We start from the raw sequence: 16,700 nt of genomic DNA, 5'->3' as shown, positions 1-16,700 counted from the left end.
TGGATGAATATTTCTGATATTTCTAGAAACATCTAACTTTCTTACAGGTTCATATGGCTGCAGTGAACCTGCTTTGGGGATATGTATGGCTGAGAATAGAGTTTCAGAGCCCTGAGGGAAAATGTTTAATGCAAGAAAGGACTTATGCATAAGTCCCCTCTAAACTTAGATCCTTATTTTGCAGCTGTCAAATGCAACAGAAGAGTCCTTGGCATAACAGGCTTATTTTTCCCAAATGAATGCGAGCTTCTGACCAATCATCTTGGTTTTCCTTCCACAGACAAGGAAAGAATGAAACCCATTTTAAAATGACCTATTATGCCATAGCCAAAAGCACAACATGGTAAATCAGTCACCGCTTGGAGTGTCTTTCTCTGTGAGTCAGCCTTGCCTTTGTCGTTCATTTAGAAGCCTCGTTGCTGGCAACTTTTCCTATTACTGTCCTTCTGGAAGTACCTGGCAGCAGAAAACACCAACAAATGATGCAAGACCTCTAATCTCTATTGACTTGCTGTTTACTATTTGGGGTGCATTGTGCCCTAGCACCCTGCGACATGTAACACCGTGTTCGGCGTCACGCCTCCCTTAAGCTGCCTTCTTCCTTTATGGCTGCTCTGTGGCCTTTTTTGTTTTCTGAGAGCAGAAGGATGTTTTAAGACATGCTCTACTTTTTTATTTTATTGCTGTTGGTACAATCGCGCTCTCTCTCTCTCTCTCTCTCAATATTTCTTAAATTACTGTGGTTGCTACAGCAACCTTAGGCCTCTGCAGGATATTGCTGCAGGAGGTATCTGATATGGCAGAGACTCCGCGCGGCTCAGCTCGCTCTTGTGCACAGAGCTCAAGGTGATCCTCAGTACCTTACCTCTTCCGTCGGGGCCGACTGCTTCAGCAGCAACGTTCTGTCCTTCCCAGCTGGCTTCAGAAAGCAGCTCCCTGCCTTTTCATTTGGCATGTTCAATTCATGGCAGCAATGTTTGCTGTTACAGGAATTCCCAGGCCGTTTGGTACCGAATGCTTTGTACCTCAAGAGCTTGTGTTTTCTGAGAAGTGGCCACCTGCTTTAAGCCGCTGCCTCAGTACACGCTGTTTCTTAGGGACACGTTAAGAGCAGGTGCAGTCTTCTACGCACTGCAGCATCTTCCCCAGAAAAAGTGGCGATGTATCTCAGCAGTTGTGAGGAGTGTAGGAAGCGGGTGAGAAGAGAAGAGAAGAGAAGAGAAGAGAAACAAGGAGCACGCTCTTGTTTCCAGGAACAACCTGTCTCCCTTCTCTCTGCTTGGAAAGGCGTCCTTTCAGAGCTCAGGTTGCACCCTGGTAAGGGACAGATGAAGAAGATGAGCTCTGAGCCTGTGTAGGACTGTTGCAACCACAGCTGTATAAGTCAGTGTTTTTTTTGTTCAAGCCAGGTGACATGCAAGCTATAGCAGATTGGTGTGTGACCACTTACTGAACACTTGTCCCCACTTTCAGGCACGCGTATACTTACATGGTGCATGTATCTGTAGCCATCGGTACACACAGACACTGCTACAGACCTGTGAGCTGCTGCAAGGGTGGCAGTGGTACCCAAGTGAGGTATGTGGCACTCCTCTAAAAGTAGCCTTGATGGCTTCAGTGACCTTGCTTTGCTAAGTAGATGAAGGTAGCTCTTATGCTTTGCTCTCCTCATATGTAACAGGAAACGTTTAATTTTTTTTTCTTTTTCCAGAAGATCTTTAGGCTGGTTATACTTGGCATATTCCAGCTATTAGTATTTCCAAATACATTTGAAGTGGACCAGGTCAGAAATTTCGTCCAAACAAGTTTTATTGATATAGTAAATATTTGCCTTCTAAGTCAATTCAGAAGTAGACAATTTAAAATATTCAAACCAAAAATGCTGAACACAGTTCTAAGTAGCTATTTCTTTATGCTATGCGATACCTTAAAAGTGCCCTCTTATATTTAATCTGGATGAATTTTGTTATATGTCAAGCCATCATTCTTCTCAAGCAAAATATTGAAAAAAAAAAAAAAAAAAAGGGAATTTGAAGATCATCCAGTAAGTACAAAAATGACTAGGAGTGAAATACAAGAATTGTCATTGTTCTTTACTGCAACAGTAACCACATAATTGCAGGCTTACTGCTGCAAAATAATTTGTATTCAGGTGCAACAACTAGTTTTCAGGGATATTATAGTACCAATTTTCTTCAAGTCCTCTGTTCATGGAAGCAAGTATATTGAACAATCTGACCTCCTTAAATTAAATTCAAATTATGATTTCAATGTACAAACTCTTTTTTCTATTTGTCTAAGATGCTGAAAGACAGGACTTAATTTTAATTAATTTAGTTGTATAAAACAGTGACTTCCTCTGCTGAAGTAATTGAAATTACACTGGTGTAAAACAGATGGGAGCCCAGAATCACATCTGCACTGATCAAGGGTACTTTACTAAATAATATGCAAAGTATTTCAGAAAAAATACGTTGCTATCCTAAAAGCAACGTAACACACAACTGCAGAATATTAATAATGTTTGACAGTATAAACACCTATTTTTTTAGCTTGAGTTAATATGAAAGGAGACTGAGCAGATGCTTAGTCCCTGCTCCAGCTGGCGCGGTTTGCTCAGGGGAATTTGGGAATGAATCCCCTTATTTCAAGGAAATTCCCTGGCAATGTAAAGCCGAACTTACAACATCCATTCTCCAGCCTCTTTGTGTAAATCTTTCCAACTCGGCTTGTAGGCTGAGACTATGAGCATTAATTTTTCAGAGCATGTGGGTAAAAGCAGACAAGGTAGCAGCAGTTCAGGCACACGCTTCATAGCAGATTTGTCAGCACGCTCTTCATAGCTGTTTTGTCAATTCCCACACTCTGAAACATATAGCTGATTTCTGCCTTGTAGTCCCCTATGTCTAGGTGAGTGTCTTCTGCTCATGCAGTGCCACAGACCCTTTCCTGGGCTGTGATTACTCATGGCATCTCTAGGTGCCCCATCTGATCTACTGACCTGACGTGCTTGATGCATCAGAGCATGATGCAGGAGCCAGGCTGAGGTGTGCACTCCAGCTGCCAGCTCTCCACTATCAGGAACCTTGCACAGAGGAGCTTTCTCTGGCTGCAGTTTTGCATCTCTCCTTTTTTGATGATCTGTCACGAAACCGTATCATGCGGTAGTTTGAGAAGTCTAAGTACTTATGTACCAAACTCAGACCAAAATTGCTCTATTGAGACTAAGTGCTCCTGCTGTTCTCTCTGGACCAAGCACATGGCAGCCAGCAGTCTTTCGACGCTAGTGGGAGACAGGAGAAATCTGTGTTTTGCAGTAAGTCAAACTTTTCAGCCATCCCCATCTTTTGATCCGGGAAGAAATTCTGTGACGCTACCTATGTCTTCTCAGCCTACACAACATTACACAGCTTTCTGCAGCAAACCTTTAGCAAATTCTGCCCCAGTTTTACTCGGCATAACCTTCTCACTTCACTTACCTAGGTCTGTCACCCAGAGTAGTCTTAGCGGATGTGTGACCTATTAATCTGCAGATCAAACTTGATCTGTAGGTGCTCTATTTTTTGCATGTGGAATCAGAGGAAATCCAAGAAGGTCACTTAGAAGTGGACCATAGCATATGTTGCTCCTGAAAAGCAAAGTTTAGCCCTGCAGTCATAACCTGTTGGTTTTCTACCCCTGTTTCTGAGGGAAAGTGGCTCCAAGTCACGCTTCAGTCAAATTTCTTTTAACCTGTTAATTTTGAAGGCAATTCATTGTTACCTTCTCCCAGGTATAAAAAAGATACAACCCTGTGATAACAGCTAAAACCTGTAGAAAAAACTTCTTTAGAAAGGGAATATATTCACAAGAGACTTTTAAAAATCAGCACCATATAACTCCAAAGAAAATTATTCGGCATTCCTATTGCCTACCTTTAAACATGTACAACACAGATGCTTCCACTCAAGCTAATCATCTACAGTCTCTTTAGAGGGACTTTAGAAGAGAAACCGTCCCTCTAGAGATGGTGCCCTGGACCTGTTTAGACCCGTACCTTAGGTGGAGATGGATGTGTCCGTCCCTATCTGCTGACTATGAAGCTGGATAGCTGTTGAGTTCGTGACACTTGTATTTGGTTTGAAGCATCACCTATAGAGACCGCTGAAGCAGTGATGCCAGTTTAAGCATGGCGCTGTCTGGGCTTTTGTAAATGCTATTCACAGAAAAATTGAAAGAGGATGTTTTAGTAATGTGAGCATGACAGGCTTCCATGCTGATAGGTGTAAATACGGCCTTCCACAATAATGACTCATCACGGAATTTGTTTGTTGAGGTGGCAGAGCACCTGCTTGTCCCTATTTTAAAATTACTCCTTTGGAAAGAATTTAAACCATAAACAGAAAAACCCAATTTAAACATTTCCCATTAAGACTGCACATGTGAGGAGAGCTCAAGGGCTTTTCCTTTCTTTCCTGCAGTAGTGGAAAAGTTTCAGCCCATTGACGTCCTGCTCCAAAGAAGAGCTGATAGCCAGGAGGTAGCAATGCCAGGGAGGATCTCAACTACGATTCAGCACTGTCATAGCAACGTCAGGCGTTTTTCACAATAACATCAATGTGGATGCAGCTTGTGTTTCCTGGTTTTTAGTAGGAAGTAGCTTTAGTATGTTCATTAAAATCCTATTGATTTTGAAACCATGTCAAGAGATGTACGTAGGTACACATGGCTAGAAAATGTTTACTATCATTCTGCTTTAAAGCTGGTATGCTAGGCAAGCTTCTACTTAACAACAGAAGGTCTGTTTCAACTCTGCTGAATCCCCTTGTCTTTAATGGCAGGTAGGAGAACTGAGTACCTTCTGGAGTCACAGCAGTGTTTCAAAAGCTGTTTACGTTACGTATTTAGGTGCTGTATATGATCCTCGTTTGCTGCATTGGTCAAACTGTAACTCTCAGCTGAGTGAAACCCCATTCTCTCAGCAGTCTCACTAGTCAACAGTTCAATAGGGGGGCTTTTTAGGTAATGGAATAGGAGATTTCAGCAAACACCTCAGTCTTGGCCAAGTTTCATATGAAAATCATGCTGCAAATTCATGTAAGTGAATAAACTTCTGGACTTAGGTTCTGAGCCATAATCTATAAACATTGTACTCTATAATGTGATTCACTAAATTGGAGTGTCCACAGAATCTCAGACAGGATGTTAAGAATTGCCTCTGCAAATTCTCCTTATACTTTTGAAGAACCTGTGGAATCTCGAACAATTGATTTCCATCCTTCCTTTTCAGTTCAACCTCACCTGCTACCTCTTCTTCCCCCAAAAGGCCAACCGCAGTTCCCCGTTGTTCCACAGCCTGGGTTCTTTCCATATAAATGTGAAACTTCAGTTATCTTAAGGACAACACCAACATTCAGACTTTCCATAACAGCTCAAGGAGGAAAATGAAACAAAACTTTGGTACTCACCATTGTGCAACATTGATGGGCTCAACAAAAAGCATTATTATCCATGTTTTACTTAATTAGCAGAACATCTCCTGATATTAGGAAAGGTAATTAGAAACTGTGCTTAATCACACCTTAGCATTATAGGTTAAAAGTACTCTATTAACTCCTCTCTTTGGAGTAGATTTGAGATCAAGGAGACAATTCATGGAAATAGGGTTGCAGAGAAATAAATGTGATGACACCTTTTAAAGTCAGAGGCTTCAGCTGTGGGAAGTTGCCTCAGTTTCTCCAGACCATTTCTGAATTTTGAGCACGCAAGTTCCTCAAAATACAACTCAAACCTAAAGGATTTATTTTTGGTTGGCACCATGTTGTAATCTGATCTCTGAGCACTCCTTTTATGTGTGTATACCATGTGTATATACTGTAATTTTATGTGTGTATAATACAGGAGTGTGTATGTGTGCATGTGTGTATTTATATAAATATATACATAAAATAATAGTGCCCACACCAAGTGAATCCGAATACCCTTGAACTTAGACATTATGGAGTTGTGATATCTAAATCAGACGCTTCCAGTACATAATCTGTACATGTCCTGGTGATGAAAAATTCTGATTGGAGCCTATGGTTGTATCAGTAATATAAATGTTGCACCAAAATAATATTTTCAACTACCTTTCTCTTGGCTGTGAAGACACACTAGGAGTGTCACTTTAAAAAGTCCTGATCAATTTACAGGAAAAACCTATCAATCGGAGCAGAAGTCTTCTGAAGGTATTGGTTTTCCCTATGTGTGTACGTAGCGCTGTTATGAAGGTAAGATTTACACCAGCTTTGGGGATAAGACACCAAACAATCTTATATTTCTGTGTTGCCAAAATTGTATTTAAAATGATGGTTCTTAGATATGGTGCTGGTGCCACTCTCCAGCTTCATTCACAAAGTAAACTGTCCTGATGAAAACCAATCCGGGCCTGACATGGGAGTCCTCTTGACTAAGATTTTCTTCCTGCATTTACAAAATTATTTTACTTTTTTTCTTTTTAGAAAACAAAGTTAAAGCAACGAAATCTACTGCCAGAGACTAAATCACTGTAATGGTGTCTTGTGACTTCAAAAATATTACGATGAATCTCTGTATGAAAATTCTGTTTCTTTTCAACAATAATTAAGAGAGCATAATTCTGATATTCAGATGAAATACTGAGCCTGGTGGACGTAGGCTATGTTTATGATGCAGTAATCAAGATGTATGTATTGACTGGTGAGAATGAGGACAATGATTGTGCATTTTCCCAGGCAGGAGGCAGTAATTTCTGTTACTTATTGAATAGCCTGCGATTCGGCAATTGGAGTGTATTCCTCCCAGCTTTACTGTGTAACTTCTGAAAGTTATGCCACTTTTCTTGGTCCTCATTTCTTCTTATGCAGAGGTGGGGTGTTCTTCCGTAAATGTATTGATTACAATCTATTACAAAGAGTCCTGCATAGCTGTAATATGGACTTTCTGAAGGCATTCTTAGGTTGTGGTATCCAGACTTGGAATATTGAAATATCATGAAAGGCTCTTTTTTTTTCAAAATCACAATTGAGTTTCCTTTCTGTGGGAGTCAAAAGTTGTCTTTTACTTTGCTGCCAATTAGGTGTGCATTGTACAGAAGAGAGACACCAAGAAAATGTATGCCATGAAATATATGAATAAACAGAAGTGCATTGAGAGAGATGAAGTTCGAAATGTTTTTCGGGAGCTACAGATAATGCAAGGCCTGGAGCATCCCTTCCTAGTCAATCTATGGTAAGAAAACCTTTAAAATTCTGTCAAAGATCTCTTGTTTTCCACTTATTGTTAAATCAGTTGAAGCTATGGAAGGCTGGAAAGTCGAAAAGTATGAAAAAATTTTGGTGACCTCTTTTTTTAAGGTATTTAGATTTTGCAGAGGGTTTTTTTTTCTCATGAATATTTTAAAGATGCCCTTTTCCATTGGAATATTAAACATCACATTCACCTTTTCATTTCTGGTTTGGTTTCTCTCCAGATTGTTGCAGCAGTGTGTGGAAATATGTTGTTTTCTCTGGTTTCATAATTTCTTTTTGACAATACCTGGCTAAACATCTGTCATAAGGCTGTGGAATACCAAACCAAACCATTTGGTTACAATTCTTTTAGTTGATTCAGAGAAAATTCAAAACTCAATTACTCTTAAAAAATGGTAGACATCGAACCACAGAAAATATCTTTTTGTCACCTGGAATTTCTCTTATCTTCCCAGTGTTAGCCACTGCACGCCTCTGTCACATGTGAGTATGAGAAAATGTTGGTCAAGTAATGACTAGCTTCAACTACACAACCAACTTAAAATATTTGCTGGCTTTTATGTAGTGATATTAGTAATGGGATGCAGACTTTTCCTCCTTTATCTAAAAATGACCTATATCATTCAAAAAAAGGGGACATAAACCATTATGATATGAAAATTGTTCAGTTCATGAATAGCTTAATTGGCTGCAGATGGTCACAGTGCAAACACACCTTCTGTTTTGTGAGTTCTAGCTGTCTTAGCTAGAACTAACCTACAGTCTTTTGCCCATCCTTTAGCTCACTCTTGAACTGTACAGGCAAAAATTTCTTGTTGCCAGTTTAGCATCTTTCATGAACTAAAAGCCAGAATATTTTCTCGCTTGAGTTAACACAGCTTTAGTGTAATTCCTCCCACTTATACCAGGAAAGGATTTGATCCCAACATTCCTTCAAAAAGGACCGAATCAAATATACATGTCTCAAGTGCTTTCCACTTGACATGGATGATCATACTTCAGCTAAGTGACCATCCTGTTGGTGGCTTAAAGAAAAATATACAAATATTGTGACTGTAATACAAAACTTTCTGAGTATATTTTCCAAGGTTCCGGCAACCTGTATTCTGGGGGTTTCTTCACCAAAAAGGTGGTATCTCTGTGCTTAAGAGCCTGTGTATTTTTCTTTCGTGTATTTGTCTATCTCTTTTGAACTCACGCAATTTTTTTTCTTTAACAAGAGGCAGCAAAGGTTTCCACTGTGTAACCAGGCACTGTGGAGAAACAGTCATAGGTTAACATGATCTAGAAGATACGTCAGTAAACGTAACAATGCTGAAGGACTAAAGATGAAATATTTATTGTGAAACAAGAAATGTGCTAGATTCCAGTTACTGAATTATAATTAGCTAATAAATATTTGTTCTTGTTTTCTTTTTTTCATGCCAAAAGTTAAACATGGAATAAGCAATACCTTAAAATGTGTTGGGTGTGACAATGATTTTTATAGTAAATAAGTAATTTAGTCGTCTTGTGCTCCTGAGATACTGTTGCAGGATCTCAAGGCTCAAGTGTTATACTATATGTGTGTATGAGAAATGTAGAAAATGAAAGAGAAATGTAGTGCTCTAGAATTAACAAAACATTTCAGACAAAAAGGACACTATTTGAGATTCTTCAGTGCACTAACAATGTTCTATGTTAAATGATTCTAACAATGCTTACAGTTGACCAGTCTATCTAGGATGCTTATTAGGGAGAATCACGAGATTTTTCTCTGAAGGGAAGGCACAGAGGGGGCCTTCCCACCCATCAGATCACATAATAAATGACAGGTCACCTCCCACGGATGGGGCCTGAAAATTATCACTTACATTAAATCTTGTGACCCAGCTCAGCAGCCAACAGTCTTGTCTCCTTGTCGCCAAAGTTAGTTTTCATGTCTGTGGTATGAGACAGAAGAACATGGAAAAGTTTGAAGACTTACATCCCGAACTAAAATCAGTGCTAGCATTCAGGGATAGTCCTGTGAAGATATACAATTTGCTTGTGCAACCATCCAGCCTCTGCTGCCTTAGCACCTCAGTGCTTTGCAGCCTGAAATGCCCTTGTAGACAACATACTTTGGTTCTCCTTAGGGCCCAAACATGAGTGTGTGAAACTAGTAGATGAAACAGCATTCAAGAACGTTCCAAGGTGCTGCCTGATGCAGCTGGACTGGCCCTTGGCATGCCCCTGTCCCATGTGAGCCAGCCCCTTCCCAAACAGCTCCTGGGATAGTTCCAGACTCACAGCGTCCCATGGATCAATGTGGTGTGGCCAGTGCCCTTCAGCAGCAAGGACTTCCTAGCAGAAGCACAAGTTGCTCCCTGCCAGCAGGCCTGAGTGCTTGGAAATGCTCCCCAGTGTGTTTCATCTCCACCAGAGTGGCTAAATGACAGTAGGAGATCCTGCTCTAGGGACCTCCATCCTTCCTGTTAAAGGTGGGCAACTGTGCAGTCAAACCCCAGATATTTGAGACTCTGCTGAGATTTAGGGGCTTGGACATACACAATTAGGACTGTAGAAAATTTTTAAAAAATAATTTCATTGACGCTTAGTATTTTCACCTGAAGTGTTCACCTCAAACATTACACATTCAAATGTCTAGTGACTCAAAGCCCTGCCCTCAGAGTGGGCTACTGAACTACTGAAGAATCTATATTCCACCCTGGGCTAGCCCAGCAAAGGAAGGGCTTGAACCCAAGCCTCCCCCAAATTAATCTAACCTACCCCAAATAACTCATTCTTTGTACCAGGCCCATAATACATTTCTATAATTAGCCTTGCACAATCCTAAATGAATTTAAAATATCTTCTGATGTATTTCTGGAGTGTCTACACTTGCAGACTGTGGTAGCATATTCCAGACCTCTGAATAATCTATCTCAACTATTTTTCTGAATTTCAAGATGTTCTACACAGTCTTCAACTAATGACTTCTGTTATTGAACTGCAATAAGGACAAACCACAAAAATTACAAGTGACCCATGAATAATGGTTACATCTGTTCTATTAACACTAAACCATATGAAGCTCTTAAACATATTAATTATATTTTATTTATTTAATAATTGAAACTAGATTTTATTTATTTATATACTACTAAAAAAATGGAACACTGCAAGTACAAATGGAATATCCCTTAAAGATATTTTATGTGTTCCCAACAATAATCTCTTAAAATAACTGCATTTTCATTGATTGTTGGTGAATTAGCAGTCCGTTTAATGTATTTTTACTTGAAGTTTGGATGCAATAATAATTTGCATCAAATACATTTACATTGTAGCTATAACTTACGTTACGTGATTAGCAGGAACCCATGAGATTTCCTCTTATGAGTCAATTCCTGGCATACTAGTGGAAGGAAGCAGTTGAAGCTGCTTTTCTTCTATGGTAACGGCAGCTAGCTTTGTGGTTCGTTTTTCTGAGTCAGATTTTTTCTGTCACTTTTTTTAATTGCATTGTAAATGTACAAATGGGCTGTAACAGGAGCTACTAACTCGGTCTTGTTTCACAAACTGGAATATTAATTTAACAAGGAGTATTTATGTCCTGGTGTATGGGCAATAACACAGCTGCAGCTCATATAAATTTTGGCTGGGCTATTTTGGACGAGTCTGTCTTTCTAGGCTCCATCACACTCTCTGAGAGTGCATGTCAGTTTTCAGAAATCCTACCTAAGGTAAGATTTTGGTGACTAAAACTCAGAAATCCCATCAGCCTACTAAATTTAATGGGCATCTCTCTACTTAGCCGGGGTATCCAACTTTGATTTCCCAAGGGTATACAGAAGTAATTATTCTGAGAAGGTAAGTACCAATCTGCCATCTAGAGCTCTGCTGCAGCCTCCATGTCAGTAAACAGCGACTGACGCTCTTAACTAAAAAACCACCAACACTCCTAGAGAAAGTCAGAAATTCAGTTCTAAGCAGGACCCAGACTAGGACGAGTAGTGGTGCACAGCTTTTCCGTAACGGTTTAATTGTGGTGTGTGTGCGTTTTACGTCAGATTGTCATTGGATAAAAACTGAAAACAGACTTTGGATTAGGAACTGTAGCAAAGCATGTTTGCACAAAACACTTTGCAGGCTTGTGGTTAAACAGTCATGTAGTCTGTGAAGAACTGGGGATCTGTCTGCCCATGCTAAAGGGAGCCTACAGCTCATGTCTCCCGCTGTCTGGACGAGCTGACTACTTGTCTACTACAGAAAACGTGATGATAGTGCCAAGAGATTTGTTGCTATAAATGTATCTATCTTATTTGTCCCTTGCAAACTCAGTGAAAAGTAATTAGGTGCTGGACCAGTCTGGATGGCACTCCAAAAGTCTTCAAAAAAATCTACATTTCTCCGTTGATTTGAAAGGGAAATTAGGTACTTATTTTGGTTACGTTATCCCTTTCCCTTGACTTCTTCCTCCCCTAATCCCCAGTTATATGAAGCCAGACTTAAGCTTAGGTACGTAGCCTAGATCTGATCTGCTGTTCTGGAAGCGATATACACAATGAAAAAATTAGGGAATTTTATTATTAAAAAACTTGCATTTTTCTCAAATATCATTTTCTGTAAGAACTTTGGTGTCATCAAAATTTATTTTCTCGCTTTTCGATGAATTGAAATGAAATCTTATTTCTAATTCAAAATGTCAAATCCCAAATCCATGTTGAAAAGCATATTTAAGGAAATTTTGCTCATGACGACCATTTCATGAGTTTGTGGGACTGTCCCTGACCAGAAGAGCTGATTTTCAAAAGTTAATCATCTGCACCTTCAAAATAAAATTAATATAGTGGCAAATCTCCCAACAACTCCTTGAACCAAAGGGAATACTAACCAAGAACGTTAATCTTTCTTTGAGGAATTACGTCATCAAAAAGAAAAGTTGGCAACTCAAGAAACAAACATGAAGACTGCAAACCCCTTTAGTTATGCAAGATAACTGCACAAAGAAATGCATGTAAGCAATATCATCAGTTAAATTCTCGTGGAGAGAAGGAGGAGAGGAAAGAAGGTAGTGGGTAGTTCTGCTGGCATCCATCAGTAACCCCAGCATACACAAGAATACAGAACAGCTAACACAAAACAAGGGTAGCATCTCAACTCCAAAAGACCTATATTAAAAAGCCCTTTGAGGTTCATGCATCTTCTCTGAGCTTTATTAAATTTAACTTCACAATCTCAACTTATATACCATATTATTTGAAGTATGAACTGTCTTTCATAACATCTGACACAGAAAAGAATCATTCTTCTGTAAGTGCTCATAATAGCTTGGAGGATAACAGCGTTTTTCAGGAAGGGCTTGGGGTTGATTTATAACCTTCATTTCAGAAATGAAATTGAATAAATGCTTAAAGATATGTGAGCCTTGCAGCCAGTTTTATCACTGTTAGAGGCATTTCTGATAATAGAGATTCCTTCTTAAAATGAAAAGCAGCCCTGTTTTTTATCAGGCCTTTTGTATGTTGTATGTATTTCAAGCATAGATGGATGAGCTGTAGAAATGTCAGCTCTTAACATGGCCCCACCTTGAGACTACAACGTGCCCCTCTAAGATCCGGCATTTTATCCATGTTTATCCTTCTCCAAATATCTGGATGTCCCCTGGGCAAGATGAGTAACATTCCTGGAAGGATCCATACTTTAAATATCTTTCTCACAACATACATTAGGACTGAGCCAAGAGCCAGGTTACTCCCTATGTACCAACGTGGCTAGACTTTTCATTACATGACTTGTCTTCAGACGTGAGTAGATCCCCTGGCTGCTCTGAACATAATACAGCTTATCACAAAAGACAGAAGTTTGTGGTTTGTTGTTTTGTTTTTTTTTTTTTCCTTAAAAAAAAGTCATGTATCAAAATGGTTTCTTTGCTGATATGGAACAGAAGAATCTGAAAAAAAAAATAATTTGGTCCATTCCTCAAAACTTTTGGAACATTGAAGTGATCTTATTTTTAATAGCTTTGCTTAAAGCTGTTATAGCCTTTTTAAATTGTCGGAACAATTTCAAAGGCAGCAGAGGGAGAAGGATGAAGATTTACTTTTGTCAGCTTATAGGTAATTTTCCTAGTGTAGACAGAACAATATGTTTGATATATTTAACAACCTATAAAGAAGCGTTAGCTGCATTCTCAGAGTGGCTCTATATTTTGATGTATATTTCTTTCTACTCATCAGTATATGGAAGCTGTATGTATTTCATAAGACAGATCTAGAAAAATACATTACTGCTACCAGTTAGAGTAAGACTAAATTTCAAATCCAGTGAAAACTGTACCAAGTGAAGAACACACATTGTAGCAAGAATGTTCATGCATTTCTGAATTCACCTAATACCCTAATCTGTGTTCAAAAGAAAGGGGAGGTAAAAAAGAGGAAAAAAGAATGCTGGAAAGAAGAAATGATTTGTTCAGTTTCAAGTGTTGGATGGGTTGTTTAATGTACACATGCACGCAACACACGTAACTGGAAATTATCTCTTCTCTGTGAAGGTGCCCTTTCTAGAACAGGTTGGGAGAAACACGATCTTGGACTGCCTCATAGCGCAGCTCCGCTCCTCAGATTGGCATCAGAAATGTGCCTAAACCTACAAACTCAGGGAAGCAAGAACACCCGGCCAAGTGTTTTACTGCTGGGTGGAACTGAAAATAACCAGAGTCCCCAAGCACCAAGAGGAGGTGGTTCAGGCTGAGCTTAGGTGAGTTTGCTTAGCGCTTGCAGTGTTTTGTAACTTGCCTTGATACAGTAGACCTAATATTGAGTGAAAATATAGGGAGTGGAAAATTTGCTTTTTGCTATCGGATATGAGCAGCTTTCTGAGCTTCATGAGACTCCATACTAAAGGCTGTGAGTAAAGCCCATGTCTAACTGAAAAATTACATGATATTTTTGGAAAGGAGAAGGGGGCTTGTGGTGTTTCCTGTTGGGACATAGGTTGGGTGTTCGTAACTAGCCTGACTGCCTCTTCAGCAGTAAGGAGTCCTGCTGAAAAGGACAGTCAGGCTGTAATGATGTCTATCTTAATAGAACGTGGTGGACCCCAAAAGATCACGAAGCAACAGATCCTGACAAGCATTCAGTTTTCCGGGAGAGTTATGAAGGGGCTCAATGCTCTTAGCTCCCTTTGGTTATACCCAGCTGCTCTAAGCCTGGTTTATGGGAAGAAAGGCTGTGATGTCGCCCTTTCTGGCTACCTCTATGCTAGTAATTCTAGCTCTTGAACACAATCTTCCATACTGCTAAGTATTTTTAGACCTGCTGCTAGCCTAGCTGTGGGCTGGGGCATGAGCACTATCCCAGAGAAGCCCCAGGCGCAGCCAGATTGCTCCCAGCAGGCAGCTTGTGTGCCATCACCCTGTTTTTTGAGGCTGACAGTTTAATAGGTACAGGCTTTTCAGTGCCGTTTGGTTTTGGTTCTGGAGAACAGCCACTGACATGTTTATCGATACAATATACCTTTCTTTCTTCTTCTGTGAATTTAGCTGAGGTCATGAAGCACGTAATCCTGAGCCATTCTAGGTATCTGATGGGCCCTGAGATTCCTTTCCAGGCAAGAAGAAATTGTAAATCAAGGGAGAAAGATATGTTTAGTGTCTCGCACAGGACTTAGATGGGTGAACTCTTTTTTCTATAGAGGGAAGAAAAGGGTGAGTGCTGTCCTCAAATAGCCAGATCAATTCATCACTGAATTAATGTAAATTTGGAATAGGTAAAGACACAGAAGTTTTATATACAAGATTGAAAAAAAAGTCTGTTCTCCAGAGCCTTAGAAGAGATAATGATGGAGGAAAAAGGGCAGGAAAAGGTGATGAGGCAGCAGGAAGGGTAAGATAATTGGAAGAAGAGAATATAGGAAAGATTTGTCTTGAGTTGTAAATATTCAGGATATTATTTCTGGCTGTGGAAATTACATTGGACTCAACACTGCCAGTCAGTAACCTCAGGATGCTTGTTCTAAATGAGTGTTAGCTGTACCATCTTCTCTAACTGATGGATGCGCGATCCAACAATTACTTATTTTTTGCTGATTTTAATACCCTAAGCTACTAATTGCCAGTATTGGAACAGTCTTGAGTCTGCCTATATTGAATTTTGTTCTGGTGACTAATTGTTCCTGTGAGAAATTGCTGTCACCTTGAAATACGTATCTTTGGACTTAACTTTAACATGTTCCTCATAAAAGCAGAATTGACCTGTGGCATAGTTTAAGTTTTGATCTTCTTTGCATTAAAAACTGCTGCAATAGATATTTCATCTCATGTATGTCTCGTTGCATCCTGGGACCTTTTTTAGCAGCCTGTCTTCTGCATCATTCTTACTGAGACAGAGACTTTATTTGCTGACCCATGATAAACTTTTCTCACACGAAGCTTTTACTGCAAGAGGAATTTTATTATAAACCCTGATAAATATCACACTGCTGGGAAAAATAATCCCTTTTGTTTTACGAATGTTCAGTTTCAGTCAAGTTCCTCTTATGAATTTGCGATTATCGCCTCATTCTGCCTTCAGAGGGGGATAGTTGCTGTCCAAAGCAGACTCTCATGAGCTTGGGGTTAGTCTTGGCCATGGCTCAGGTCTGTGGTGGAGATAGTCCCGATAATTCTCCTCACGTTTGTGGCAGGGATGAGCATTGTTCCTTTCTGGCCAGAAGCAGAGCTCCAGTGCTGTGGCAGGGGTATTCTCAGGAGAGATTGCAAGGGAACAGGGTTTCAGTGCTTTTAGCCTAATGAGATGGGAAAGAAAGAAGAAAAGCCCTTAGACGTTGCTTCAGACTTCTCAATTGCCAATTTAGGCAAGCAGTGCTTTTTTCCCCTTTATTTTTCTTTTTTTTTCTTTGTTTTTGTTTTTATTTTTTTCATTCTCTGCTTTAAAGGTTATGAATGCCAAACATGATAACTAGAGTGTGTAATTAAACTGATAACCAAGGTCCTGTAGGTAAAGTGGTTCTCATAATCAGTGACAGACTAATGAGTTCATCATGCAAATCTACTGTTTTCAGGCAGGCATGAGCAATTCTTACTTATGCTATGGAAACTGGGACTGCAATTAGCCTGTATCAAAAGCTCTGCTAAAGGTAGACTATATAAGATGCAGTTCAGCACTGCATTAACAAAGCTCTACAACTATGGGACAGCCATCAGACTGCAAAACTATCTTGGATGTACTTGTAAAATTGTCCACAGACATCCAGAGAGTGAATGCAGATTATTACAGAATAAAATTAAGTGCTTAACACTTCCACTGCAAAACTTTGATACTGAACAGATCCTACAAATCTACACCTAGACCAAAAATGTTAAAGTTATTCTTGGAGGTTATTGGTGGTCTAATATGGCTTGGAAATTATTCCTAGTAGTTTACTTCAGAATATATTTGACGTTTTTGCAGTGATATTTTTAGTTCAAAACAAAGATGAAGCACA

General features: G+C 39.6%; 1 protein-coding gene across 2 annotated transcripts in view; it reads left to right on the top strand.

Annotated features, from left to right (window-relative positions):
- STK32B (serine/threonine kinase 32B) overlaps positions 1-16,700 on the top strand; it is a gene marked incomplete at both ends in the record, with an annotated part of 173,845 nt that overhangs the window by 30,883 nt on the left and 126,262 nt on the right. For both annotated transcript variants that reach the window (XM_082482817.1, XM_082482818.1), the window contains one exon: positions 7,079-7,230. In XM_082482817.1, coding sequence (XP_082338943.1) covers positions 7,079-7,230 — 152 coding nt within the window. The remainder of the gene's footprint in view (positions 1-7,078; positions 7,231-16,700) is intronic.

This window comes from Vanellus vanellus (assembly GCF_965231255.1).
Source record: "Vanellus vanellus genome assembly, chromosome: 4".
Taxonomy (NCBI): Eukaryota; Metazoa; Chordata; class Aves; order Charadriiformes; family Charadriidae; genus Vanellus; species Vanellus vanellus.
The sequence above is the reverse complement of the archived record's forward strand: the minus strand, read 5'-3'. Positions and strand labels throughout refer to the sequence as shown.